Source organism: Knufia obscura (genome assembly GCF_036327395.1).
Source record: "Knufia obscura strain CCFEE 5817 isolate CBS 148926 chromosome Unknown scaffold_2, whole genome shotgun sequence".
NCBI lineage: Eukaryota > Fungi > Ascomycota > Eurotiomycetes > Chaetothyriales > Trichomeriaceae > Knufia > Knufia obscura.
In genome coordinates, this window is record NW_027042688.1 from 1685347 (window position 1) to 1698112 (window position 12766).

General features: G+C 50.9%; 5 protein-coding genes across 5 annotated transcripts; 3 read left to right on the plus strand and 2 right to left on the minus strand.

Annotated features, from left to right (window-relative positions):
- Nucleotides 1-137: 137 nt before the first annotated feature.
- PMZ80_002461 (uncharacterized protein) lies at nucleotides 138-991 on the minus strand (the record flags this gene model as incomplete). Its single annotated transcript, XM_064870894.1, has 2 exons — nucleotides 138-517; nucleotides 571-991. The coding sequence occupies 2 exons, from the start codon at nucleotides 989-991 to the stop codon at nucleotides 138-140; spliced, it is 801 nt and encodes a 266-aa protein (XP_064733347.1).
- A 1241-nt stretch (nucleotides 992-2232) lies between these two features.
- On the minus strand, nucleotides 2233-5250 carry PMZ80_002462 (uncharacterized protein; the record flags this gene model as incomplete). Its single annotated transcript, XM_064870895.1, has 1 exon — nucleotides 2233-5250. The coding sequence occupies one exon, from the start codon at nucleotides 5248-5250 to the stop codon at nucleotides 2233-2235; it is 3018 nt and encodes a 1005-aa protein (XP_064733348.1).
- An 884-nt stretch (nucleotides 5251-6134) lies between these two features.
- PMZ80_002463 (uncharacterized protein) lies at nucleotides 6135-7331 on the plus strand (the record flags this gene model as incomplete). Its single annotated transcript, XM_064870896.1, has 1 exon — nucleotides 6135-7331. One exon carries the CDS (start codon nucleotides 6135-6137, stop codon nucleotides 7329-7331), a length of 1197 nt encoding a protein of 398 aa, XP_064733349.1.
- A 1061-nt stretch (nucleotides 7332-8392) lies between these two features.
- On the plus strand, nucleotides 8393-10387 carry PMZ80_002464 (uncharacterized protein; the record flags this gene model as incomplete). The annotated part of the gene is made up of 4 exons (XM_064870897.1): nucleotides 8393-8658; nucleotides 8705-9603; nucleotides 9653-10078; nucleotides 10128-10387. The coding sequence occupies 4 exons, from the start codon at nucleotides 8393-8395 to the stop codon at nucleotides 10385-10387; spliced, it is 1851 nt and encodes a 616-aa protein (XP_064733350.1).
- A 410-nt stretch (nucleotides 10388-10797) lies between these two features.
- On the plus strand, nucleotides 10798-12661 carry PMZ80_002465 (uncharacterized protein; the record flags this gene model as incomplete). Its single annotated transcript, XM_064870898.1, has 5 exons — nucleotides 10798-10898; nucleotides 10951-10985; nucleotides 11033-11102; nucleotides 11150-11314; nucleotides 11368-12661. The coding sequence occupies 5 exons, from the start codon at nucleotides 10798-10800 to the stop codon at nucleotides 12659-12661; spliced, it is 1665 nt and encodes a 554-aa protein (XP_064733351.1).
- Between the last annotated feature and the right edge of the window lie 105 nt (nucleotides 12662-12766).

Genomic DNA, 12766 nt, shown 5'->3' on the forward strand with positions numbered 1-12766 from the left:
TCCAAGATATGCGATTATTGCTTGCTCCATGCCGATAGTTCCCCTGATGGTTCTTGTGTCATGTTCATCGGGATTCCGCGATCGAATGGACGCCGACCTCCACGGACAAGCTCTGCGTACAGCCAGGATCACCCAACTCACCACCCATCACCCCTATCATCGTCATACCTCCTCTCATCCCTCCCACCATCATAAGCATCATCCATCCTATCTCCAAACCGATCAACATCCCCAGCGACATCTCCAACACCATACGCAATATCCTCAGGTACATCCTCCACATCTTGCTTAAAGTTATCCCACTTCCGATCAATATCCTCAGGGATATCTTCGACCTCCTGAACCTTATTCCCTGTCCATCGAGCCGCGTCCTCAGGGAAGTTCTCGACATCTTGTACGCCATCGTAGGCTTTCCGATCAGCCCAGCCCTCGACTCGGTCGGCATCGTAGTCTGCGCGATAGCGGGCATCGTCGAAGCGCTCCTCGGCGCGGTATTTGTCCTCATCCCATTTCTGTTCTAGATGGGTGTTAGTCAAATACGGGACAGCAGGGGGAGGAAAAGCCACATACCAACTTCGTGACCCTCGTGCATGAGCAATGCGCCACCTGCTAGGCCGGCCGCTGCACCAAGCGCCATGTTGCGGCCGCCATGACTCTTGGCCTGATGTGGTTGTGGGTACTGCTCGCCATATTGTGCTTGCGATTGTTGACCGTAACCTTGCTGGCCATAACCTCTGGTGTCATATCCGTCGCCATACCCTTGTGGGAATTCGTGGGTGCGCTGCCCTGTCTCCCTGTTCATGTAAACCCATCTGTTCTCGTACTGATCCCATTCGGTGATCCAGGGAGCTGGTGGCTGTGGTCGGTCACTGTTAGACTGTTGTGCATATCCCTGTTGATATGGCTGTGGTTGTTGGCCGTCGTTGCTGTGGTGTCCACCTTGACCGCCCTGGTGAGTGAACTCGTTGATCATGTTACTGAGGAACGACATTTTGAATCTGTGTTGGTTGCGCAGACTGTAAAAACCGTTCAGAGGAGAGCATAAGAGCACTATCAAGTCAGCTGTGTATGGTAGTGCTTGCGTAAAGAGTAGTTAGTGAATTGGTGACCGTTGACAAGAAGAGAAAATGCAGGATCGACAATTGATCGATTTATCTCGCATGTGATCAGTTAATGGTGTAGACGGTGGTACTCTGTTTCTCAAATCATGCTCAGCTGTCTTGGTTACCCCTCCTGTCAGAGCTTCCGCATGATAGCTGTCCAGAATGGTCGGGACGCGTGGCTCATGCAACTTTACGGAACGCTATCCCATCAACAGCACTGTACCAGCCACAGTTGCCACGCTTGCAAAACAACCAGAGTCCAGCTCGAATTGTCATTGTGATGTGTTGCAGGGACGTCAACGAACGCAGGTAAATTGTTGACAGTGCATAGCCGAGAAAGGCCTTTACTTCTGGCTGAGGACAGACAAGCATTTCAAGCATTTCAGTTGCCGGATCATGCCGCAGCAGTGAACACCTCAAGCTTTCCTGCGCTCATTTGTGGAAGCTTATTTTCATGGTCTTGCACACTACCATGACTTGTCCTTGACATGAACCGCAGTCCTCGATACTAGTCATTTCCCTCTTCTAGACCATTTCTGTCGGATCATTGTCTTGGTCAGACCGGTTTTTGTGTCTTGTTCGCCGATCTTTGCTCGTGTAATTTCTCTGCAACCGGGCGAAGCAGTGGCGGTGAAAGATATGCATGTAGATGGTACCAAGTAGCCCGACGAAGACGAATAGCGCAATAACAAGGAAAGCGTTCTCGAGGATACCGAGAGCGGGCACCATGTCGACGGTTGGAGTATATTGTTCACTGGAACGCTGGATGAGAGTCTCCTAATGCTTGGGTAGAATATCGGTAGATCGAGGATATTATCCAAGTGTTCTGGTGATGCTTGATGATGAAAAGAATGTCTGAGTTTTGAAACGAGAGTGTGGTACAATGAGGAACCCGACAGCAGTAATGTTAATTGTGAGTTGAAGACAACTGAAGAACGATTTGACGCAGGAAAAAAATACTTTATTCCTGGCACTGCTTAAGCAAGTGCCGATGTGCCATTATCGCTATCTGCGGAAGGAGCTGCCAGCAGTATGGCCAGGAGCGATGGAGCGTCGATGAGTTGTATCCGTTCTTCGCGCACCTGCCGCAGTCATATATGATCCGAAGCAAGTGCAGTACGCACATCCATTAGACACCTTCCTCCAGGCTCGCAATGCTCAGCTCTTGAGCAATGTTCCTTCTCAAATAACGCAAAACGTCCGCCGCTGTGGTATCTTGATCTCTGAAGTTCGAACGCCAGTCCCAGCCTCGTTGAGTACCATCCTTATCCATATTTGTGTTTTTCAACCCATCCACCATCACAGCACTGCCCAAGCTCTTCCCTCCTAGGCTCTCCGAAGATTGTGCAAGCATTTCACTGCCCATCATGCTGAAGCTGAAATTCGAGTTTGTACCAGAGCTGATACTCTTCTTGAGCATTGCATGCGGGCTCGGCGGCAAACTACCATGATAGTGCCTCAATGCTGCGTTGAAGCAGTCCTCTGCCACAGCGTACACACGGTCACTAACCGTCTGCAGATCCTCAATTGCTGCGAGAAGGGCATACAGCTGTTCGGACGTGAAGTTGCGAATGCCATCGTTATGCTCGGCTGTCAGAGCTGTTGCCTCTCCAAGTAGTGTCAGTAGTCCGTCCACCTGGATAGCTTGCTGTCGTGACGGGTCGTACAGACCACCGTATATGCTATCTGCTGCGCTGTTGATTGCCGCAACCAGAGCTTTGGCAGCAGTCTTCTTTTGGTTAACCTTTGATGAAGCCGACGAGTTATCTCTAGCTGTATAATATCTTCGCAGGCAGGCGTAGCCTACGAGGTAGAACTGGAGTGTCTCGACTGCCTGTGGATCTGCCTCTGCAATCCCTGCTAGTGCTTGTCGGGGGTTGCTGACTAGCCTAGACAGCGCTTCGTCAATCTCCGACTCTGATGGATATGCTTTCGACTGCACCAAGCAGTAGCTGTTGAGCAGCTCAATTAGTTTCTGGACCTTGCCCTCCGCTTGACTCCTTGCATAACACAGCAACGCTGTTCCATAATCACTGCTGGTGTTGACCAGATGATCACCGAACTGCTCTGACACTTTCTGACTTTCCTCTCGCATACCCAGCTCTCCACAGAGTGTAATGAGTCGTTGAGCACGATCTGGAGTATTGACAGTCAATTCATCGATGAATTGCTGCACCGTGCGGCTGGCAAGTGCGTGGTTGTCGCATCTGCTAATCACAGAAATAGCAACTTCCCATCCTTCTATGACAGTATTCCTTGATACCTCAAGATGTGTCTTCTGAAATAGCTCATGTGCATACAGCTCTAGAATTTCGTCTTTTGTGATTGCCGTATCGCTTGCACCGTTGGTCAAGACCATCAGATCGTCTTTGTCAAGGCCATCAGGAACAGCATTAGTACTTAGCCAGCCGGACCAAGATCCAAGCTCAGCCAAGGCTGATGTGACACATAGCGAGTATGTCTGGATCATTGCCAACGCAGATCGCATATCACCTTGCAGTACCAGGCCAAGAGCCAACTCGAGCTGCGAGCCAGAAGGCAGCGTCCAGGAATCCTTCTGCGAGGGATCGGTAACTGCTAGGAATGACTCTTTCAGGCGCTTCAAGTATGATTGCAGGCCCGCCTCCTCGCTCTGCGTTTGGTTGTGAGCTCTACTCACATCAAAGCTCCATTGCGACACCTTGTTCTCCGGAGTACCATTCCACCAAACAGTCAGCAAGATCGATGCTTCAAGCCAGTCGTTCGATACCGTCTTCACCTCTGTGAAAGAGCCAAGCAGGATACTGTAGATTGTCTGCAAGCGCTCAAAAACGTCGTAAGGCAAACTCCTACCATCTCGGTGAAGATGCTCTTGTCTTTCTGCTTCCATCAGCTCAGAATCGTCATGGTCGTCTGATAGCTCCTTCAACTCCTCCAGCGCTGAGGCAACATCTCGCCGATATGCAGCCCAGTCAGGCCCGTCAATGCGCCAGTCGTTCGACTCTTCCGAGGGACTAGTGTTCAATATCTCTCTGAGTCTGTATACTGCTGTCTGTATCGCCTGGAGCTCTGAGCCATTGTAGTTTGCCTGTACTATCCCTTGAGGAGTGTCAATCTGGGCATAGCTGAAATCCGCCTCGCCAAGTCTTTGGATGGCCTCCCTGAATTTACCTCGTGCTATCACAGCTTCAATGACATCCCAGAAAAGATCATGCGCAGTCGGATTCGGCTTTGTGGCGAAGACTTCGCCGTAAGAATGGGCAATGGTCATGTGGTAGTCATTCAGCCAGTCGAGCAAGATCTGAGGTATGCTCATAGCACCGTCCTCATCTGAAGTGACCTTTGAAGCATTATACAGCCTCAAGATGAGGACAGCCAGAAATCTTGCTTGTTCAAAAGGCGTCGCTCCATGACCTGGCCCTATTGAAAGATCCTCATCTTTTCTCTTCCGTCTATCTGTTTCGGAACCTTCCCAAATCCTTTCAAGTGCTTTCGCAGAGTCGGCGAGTATCACATCGGAAAGTTCGGCATCGGCCGATTGGGTGTCTTCTTGTACATTGCGCAGAACCTCCTCCGTCTGCACGACTATGAAATCGGGATCGTTGTTCAGATCGGCTTGAGCGATCCTCCTTCGCAAGTCCCGAGCCATGTTCGGTACTGCTGTTTCTGAACCTTTGTAGGGAAGCGTCGAGAACTGATGCAGTCGTGCAGAAGATCGCCGGGAAGATTTCGTAAACGTCTGAGGAGGGTTTATCGTGCTGAATTTGATCAAGGACTGTGCTGGTAGTGGTGCCAGAGCGCTCTGTCCCAAGCCTTGACTTTGAATGTATCGTGTGTATTGATCATCTTCCATGTCGTCCTCCATCATGTCTTCTGTGTAGTCTTGCTGGTCATCATCTTCGTAGGTCTCCTGAGACAAGGTCGAAAGCCCAAATCGGTTCGGCTGGGGCTGTGAAGGCAGGTCCCGAGCATTTTGGGTGAATCGCAACTTGCTAACACCGCTTCCACCCACAAAGCCAGAGCTACCGAACACCTGCGATGGGGGTGGCGCTAAAGGTGTCGTGCTTGCTAGATCTGGGGTGACATTGCGACCATATTGTCGGGTCTTTGACTGAACATTTGGCGTCGAAGCTGTGCTGGACGAGAAGTCCGCTGTGAAGCGATTCATGGTTGCGAATCGATGTATTCGGGTTACCGCATTGTCGGAACAACGTATGAAACTTCGTAGGTACTAGGGCTCGATGGCGGCTATGGAATATCAACAGAAGTCCGACTATGCTCGATGGCTGTATTCATTTGTTCACGGCGTCCCATCACCAACGGGAAGCAAATATTAACTGAATGGAACGCGTCGCAGCACTTTGAGTGACGCGATGGAAGTCCTGCCTGGTTGCCTTAGCACCTTCACCCTTCAAGTTTCCAGATGCCTTACAACTCCTTTTGGGATCTCTACGGACGTTTTTCAAGTCATCGGTAACAGATCATAGGGCGCCTGAGAGAGGTGTTGGAGCTTGTACTATATAAGTACTACATTTCAGGTCTACAGCTTTTCCTCTGCCACTGTTGCGCTTTGTGGCGTTCTTTGGCTCCTGAACATTGATTTTGTACTTCTATCGCACCACTAGGTCAAGTTTCTTAAACTGAAACGATAGTGTCTACCCCCATCATGATTGACTCTCGCAACATTCACGACACATGGATTTGCACACCACAGCAAGATGCCCACCAGCTTCGCGTTTCTGCGCGGCAGCCACTGCAAGGTACCAGAAGCTGATCAGCATCGAGACTGACCTCGGCTCAAAAAGTCTTCCTCTTTTGTTGAGGTTCACCGTCATGGGGTTAGTCGCATTAATTCCTAAGTCCTCGCATACTTCTTCTCAAATGCTCCAGGACAGAACTCTATACTGCTAAACAACAGGAAATTTTGCTTCAAACTTACGACGCTTCACTGCGCATTGCGTCGATCGACCGAAAAGTTTGGAAAACGTCATCGACATCTCTGGTGGAGCCATACAGCGAAGCACATATATTGACTGCTAGAGCACCGGCAACATGTCGAAGGCGACGAATCGCATCACTGCTATCAAGTCTCATATATCGCAAAGCGCACCAACAGCTACGGAATCAGATACAAACGATTCAGCGAAAATGTCTACAGACTACAAGTTTCAAGGTTGGCTCGGTCTCGACAAGGACTCTGCTAATGGCAAGATGGTCTGGCAGGGCTACGAGCCAAAGCCCTTCGAGGAGACAGATGTCGATATCAAGATCACCCACTGCGGAATTTGCGGCTCAGATATTCATACTCTGCGTTCTGGATGGGGCGCAACGGATTACCCCGTCTGCGTTGGTCACGAGATCGTTGGTCATGCAGTCAAAGTCGGTTCTCAAGTCAAGGGCATCAAGGTCGGCGATCGAGTCGGCGTCGGTGCACAGTCGGGAGCTTGTGTGAACCAGAAAGGTGACTGTGACATGTGCGCCCATGGTTTGGAACAACACTGTCCTAAGATGGTAGGCACTTATAACTCCAAATGGGCAGATGGTGGCAAGTCCTACGGCGGATATGCGGATTATTGGAGGGGCCAGTCAGACCTCGTGATCCCCATCCCAGAAGGCATGTCGTCAGAAAGCGCTGCGCCCATGCTTTGTGGTGGAATCACGGCTTTCAGCCCCTTGACCCAACACAATGCAGGACCTGACACCAAGGTTGGCATTATTGGCATCGGCGGGCTGGGTCATTACGGTATACTGGGTGCCAAGGCTCTTGGATGCAAGAAGATCGTAGCCATCTCAAGAACATCTGCCAAGAAGGACGATGCCATGAAGATGGGTGCTACCGACTTCCTCGCTACCGATGAGGATCCGAAATGGGCAAAAAGTGCCCGTGGGAGCTTAGATCTGATTGTGTCGACTGTCAGCTCGCCGAAGATGCCTCTGCAGAAGTATCTTTCTCTCCTCGGGTTCAATGGCACATTCGTTCAGGTTGGAGCGCCAGAAGATGCTATACCAGGTTTCAATGCTTTCGGCTTGATTTCTAAGCGGGTGAAGATCACCGGAAGCATGATCGGAAGCCCACACGAGATCAAGGATATGCTTCAACTTTTCCAGGATAAGGGAATCAACAGCTGGAACAATAACGTACCAATGAAGGATGCAAATCAGGCTATTGTTGATATGGATGCTGGTAAGGCTAGATACAGATATGTGCTTGTGAATGAGAAACACGCCAACGAAGCCTCAAAGCTCTGAACAGAGAGCATCCACGACAAAATATGCTAAAACATGGGAGAATAGGTCACGGTCGAATCATAGTCTCTATAGCCATATAGTACGCAAGAGGTAACGAAAGCAACTTCGAACTTTGTAACAACAAAAGCCCGTAGCGAAGCTAAGGTCACTGTTTTTCCATGCACCGACGTCGCGCTAGAGCGGATGGGCGGATCAGCTGCTGTGGCGCACGTGATCTTTCGACCGAGCCGTTAGCTTCTCCTTCAATCCCCCAGACATGCCAGTCACTGAGTTCAAGTTCCTGATATCGATGCTCGCAAACCCTCACATCAACTCTTTGGAATCACTACGTACCATATCATGGTATTGTCGCAGTATGGTGTTCATGCCACTGTTGAGATGCGCCCAGCATCTCTGAGGCGTCCCCCTTTGTCCTCACTGCATGCGCATCGTCCTGAGGCTAGACGGACTGTCCTTTGATCTGCGATACTTAACTGTTTGCTTTCCATACCTTGTCTCGTCCTGGCTGAGCTGCGTTCTCTCAAAATACGGTTATAGCCGTGGTTAACCGGGCTATATACCTGAACATATCCAGCGTGAAGCGGCTATTTCGCTGATTCCTCCTCGATGCTTGGCTACTTGCTCGACTAGGAAGGTCATCTATCCAGAAGCTCTACTGTTCATGCTGGAGGCCACCCAGAACAGCACCAATGCTTACCGCAGCGATCAGCATAAGCTCGGCTAGCAGGATGATTCTGTCCAGTGTTGATACCGGGCCAAGCCCTTGGCAGTTCCGTGACAAGACCACTGGCGGAACCGTTATCACTGGGCATGCCAAGGGTGGCACGACTCACCATTTCTGGCTCTATTATTGGTCGTGGTTCACAGGTCCAAGACGGCGAGCTGCACATAGCCCGAGTAACGTTACATCGAACATAGTCAGGCTATCTTCCTCCATGGACCAGAATGAAAGGACCAGAATGAAAGGACCAGAATGAGTATATATCGACATATGGGAACGTCGTTCTCTGAGGAGGCACTTCAAACGTCCGTGACTACATCGTTGTTACACAATTGCTGACATGTCGTCTGGTGCCGCTGCCATCGAGTCCGTTGAGGCTGGCAGAGCTGACTTTCCAGGCATCGAAAAGGGCTTCTCTGACCAGAAGCCAGCCGCTTTAGTTGGCGATGCTGAGAAAAGAGGACTCTCCGACAATGCGTCGGAGTTGACAGCTGGACTCAATGGTGAGATCTACCCCACTGAGGAGGAAGTCGCAACCCTGCGCCGAGTCAGAGGCAAAATTCCCTGGATCATCTACTCTATTGGATTTGTCGAGCTATGTGAGAGGTGAGAGCGTCTCCACGGAAAGAACGAAACAGCACTGACAGCACAGATTTGCATACTATGGCACCACAGCGGTTTTCGTCAACTTCATCCAGCAGCCTCTGCCTCCGGGGTCGAACACAGGATCTGCTGGAACATACGGACAGCCCGGTGCACTTGGTATGGGCCAGCGAGCTGCAACCGGTCTGACGCTCTTCAACAATTTCTGGTCTTACATTATGCCTCTGATGGGTGGATACATGGCAGATACTTATTGGGGACGATACAAGACGATCAATGTTGCTATTGGCATCGCAACGCTCGGCCATGTCATCATCATCATATCCGCCATCCCCCAGGTCATTGTTAATCCAAATGGAGCCCTTGCAGCATTCGTTATTGGCCTCATTTTCTTCGGCATTGGTGTTGGCTTCTTCAAATGCAACATATCGCCCATGGTGGCTGAAAATATGGAGGCAAGACACCCCAGGATGTTTGTCGAAACGCTGAAGTCCGACGAGCGAGTCATCGTAGATCCGACCACCACCATCTCGATCGTCTACATGCGGTACTACTGGATGATCAATGTCGGTGCCCTCCTCGGCCAAATCAGCATGGTCTACGCGGAGAAGTATGTTGGCTTTTGGCTCTCATATACCCTGCCTACTATCCTATTCCTGTTCTGCCCAGTTGTTATGATCTGGTGCAAGAACAAGTATGTCATGCGTCCACCCACGGGATCTGTTCTCTCGAAGTCTTTCAAACTTCTCGGCCACATCCTCAAGACTAATTGGACCGGCAATCCCGCCGCATTGGCTAGAAAGCTTCGATCGGATGACACTTGGAACGCGGTCAAGCCCACCTACATTGAAGGCAGCCGACCACCTTGGATGACGTGGGATGATATTTGGGTCGATGAGGTCCGCCGAGGTCTCAAGGCATGCACAGTCTTTGTCTGGTATCCCATCTGTAAGTCTCGTGCGCATCGTGGCTTGTCGAATATTAACAATCGGTGCAGTCTGGCTCGCTTACTCCCAAATGACGAACAACCTTGTCTCCCAAGCATCAACCATGAGACTCGGCGGCGTACCAAACGACATTGTTCACAACCTCAACCCATTTGCTCTCTTGATCTCTATCCCAATCCTCGACAAATATGTCTACCCAGCCATTGCAAAGACCGGATTCAAGTTCACGCCAATCAAGAAGATCACCATGGGTTTCGCCTGTGGTGCGACCTCAATGACCATTGCGGCTCTGATCCAACACTTCATCTACGTCCAGAGTCCTTGTGGTGATGCAGCAAGCGGCTGCGAAACACCCCCGCCACTATCTGTTTGGATTCAGACACCAGCATATATCTTCATCGCCTTCTCCGAGATATTTGCTTCCATCACTGGTCTAGAGTATGCGTTCACCAAGGCACCAAAGAACATGAGATCTCGTAAGTTTATCCCACGTCAACTACTCCAACTCCTACTAACATATTACAGTGGTCACAGGTATCTTCTGGCTTGCTCAGGCTTTCTCAAGCGCAGTCGGTCAAGCGTTCGTCCCACTGGCATCGGACCCACTGCTTGTCTGGCTGTACACGATCATCGCAATCCTCAGTGCGCTGGGTGGTGCCGGATTTTGGTTTACATTCCGCAAGCTGGACGCTGAGGAGGATGCCCTCAATGCCATCCCTGAATCTGCTTACAAGGGTCGCAACGGCGGCATGGTCGACCCTGAGACTAAGTTGTCAGACGTCTAGCTACGTAGATCAACTCCTCGAATATTGAGTGTCAGTACTAGCTTTGATCCGTAGAAATAGATTGGTCTGTTCAAAGTATCTCCGTGGTAGTACGGAGTATCTTCGTTGGCATCATTGGTCGACATGTCACGCAAAGCCCTGCTGGATGCATTGTATCTTCCTGGCCGCAGTATTGTAGTATTTGAAGTGTACTTAATGTGCTCCTTGACGCATGACCCCCAAGAACCCTCAAGAATCAATGCCACACCCCCCATTCGGCTCAACTTCGGCAAATTGCTCGTAGATACGTCGACGTCAATCGCGGAAACTGAGCCATAGTACTGATTTCCACAAAGGCTAAAGACTGCTGCGACAAGTCCGTCTCACTGCGCATGGCCGAGTAACAATGCGCACAGCAGTATCTTCGCGACATGGCGCAAGCGAGCGATCGAGACATGGGCAGTCCACCAGCTGAACAAGCTCTTCCGGCCATTACGGCATTGTTTCTTGTTACATTTGACAACCGCAAAGGGTCAGTGCCGGCGCTGACTGGATAATACAGAAGTGTTACTAAGACGCACCAGGTACACCATATCGTGGCAGGAGTGCTTGGACTCAAGTAAGCTTGATATGCCGCAGTGCGCACGCTCATCTAACATGCTTCAGTCAAGCTCGATGGAGTCGTCGAATTCAAGTCTCTACCCTCGGGACTGCACAATGTGAATGAAGATCTGGTGTGAGCAGGCAAATTACGGCGGCAGTACATAATCTAATAGCAGACAGCTACTTCGTTCACGATGACCATGCCGGCATCAGCGCATTCCTTAGAGAGGATGACGAAGCTGCGGCACGGAACGCGCGAATGCTCTCGGTTGGTGTGCTTGTGCCAGAGGCCGGACGCATGGGAAAGAGCTTTTTGTATGCGCAGGAACTGAAAGAGCTGGCCAGGTGAGAGAATGAAGCATAGATCAAGAGGATACAAGAGTTGACGTGAAGCACAGGACATTGATCAACAAGCCAGACGATCTTTCACCGCTTAGGCGCTTGTGGGAGAAGCACAAGAAGTCTGGGGACGACAGTCCGGACTCTCCTCAAGAAGCGCCATCAACCGAGGGATACCAGAAACTTCGAGCACCGAGCACAACTTCACTCCAAACACATGCCACCCATCGAGCCCTCCCGCCACATCACCCAGCGCTTGCAATGCCCGAGCTCCTGCACGTCTTCGGCCCACTAATATTCCCATTGATCAGGGCAGCACTCTTGCAGAAAAGAATCCTGATCCTCGGCGAAGCACCCGTAGAAACAACCTGCAACTTCGTCTACGCCATCTCCATCCTCTCCACCATCTCCAGGTCAGTCGGAGCACATATCCCCAACTTCGACCCATCAAAATCCAGCCCACGACCCCTCTTCAACATTGGCATATCAGACATATCAACCCTCGAAACCCTCGAAGGACCCTGGATAGCATGCACAACAGACGACGTCCTAACCTCGAAACACCACCTCTTCGACCTACTCGTCATCCTACCAACCGCCTCACCACTGCAAAAGCACAAGAATGGAACCTACCCCAAACTCATCAACTCCTCACCAGACCTCTCGAAACAATTCCCAAAACAAGGGTTACGCGCGACCCGTCGTGACGCCCGTCGAATCACATCTCTCAAGAACAGCTTGCAGCCTCTCCCCTCGGGCTCATCATCCAACGCGACAGATCGCCATCACGAAGCAGACGACAACGCATCTACGACGACCACCTCCTCCCTCAGCACAATCAACGACCACAAAGAAACCGTTGAGCCGACGCCCTGGTCCGTCATCGCATATACATCGCTCATCTGGTGGGCATCAGCCGGCGACCGACGGTCAGGACTCATGGAAGCCGAGGAACTGGCTAACGAACAGGACGAGGCGTTACTACGGGATTCAACGAGTGAAGATGGAACCACGAAGGAAGTGGCGATTGTGGCGTATTTCCATAAGCTTAGCAGTCTAGTATTTGAGGTTCTTGGGGGCGCTGTGAGGAGGGGTGGGGAGGGGTATAGAGATGATGTTGATGAGGAGGGACGAGGGGAGGGCCAGGGCGATGAGCAGGCTTTGTTATCGCGCAAGGATGACGGTGATGAGGAGGTGGTTGAGATTACGGAGGAGGATGTCAGGACTATGGGACTTGATGTTTGGAGCGAGAATGATAAGAAGTTTGTGGAGGATATGGTGAGGCTGTGGTGGCGGAGGAAGGCGGTTGTTAGAGCTGGAAGTATTGAGTGTTGTGGTGTCAGAGTTTTGTAGAAGCTATAGAGAAGTAGTACGCTAATCATCTGATGGAAGGAACCCGAGAGATCAATGAATGCTTGTACGTGGCCACGGAACTATTCATGGTACCAGAAGTCAAGC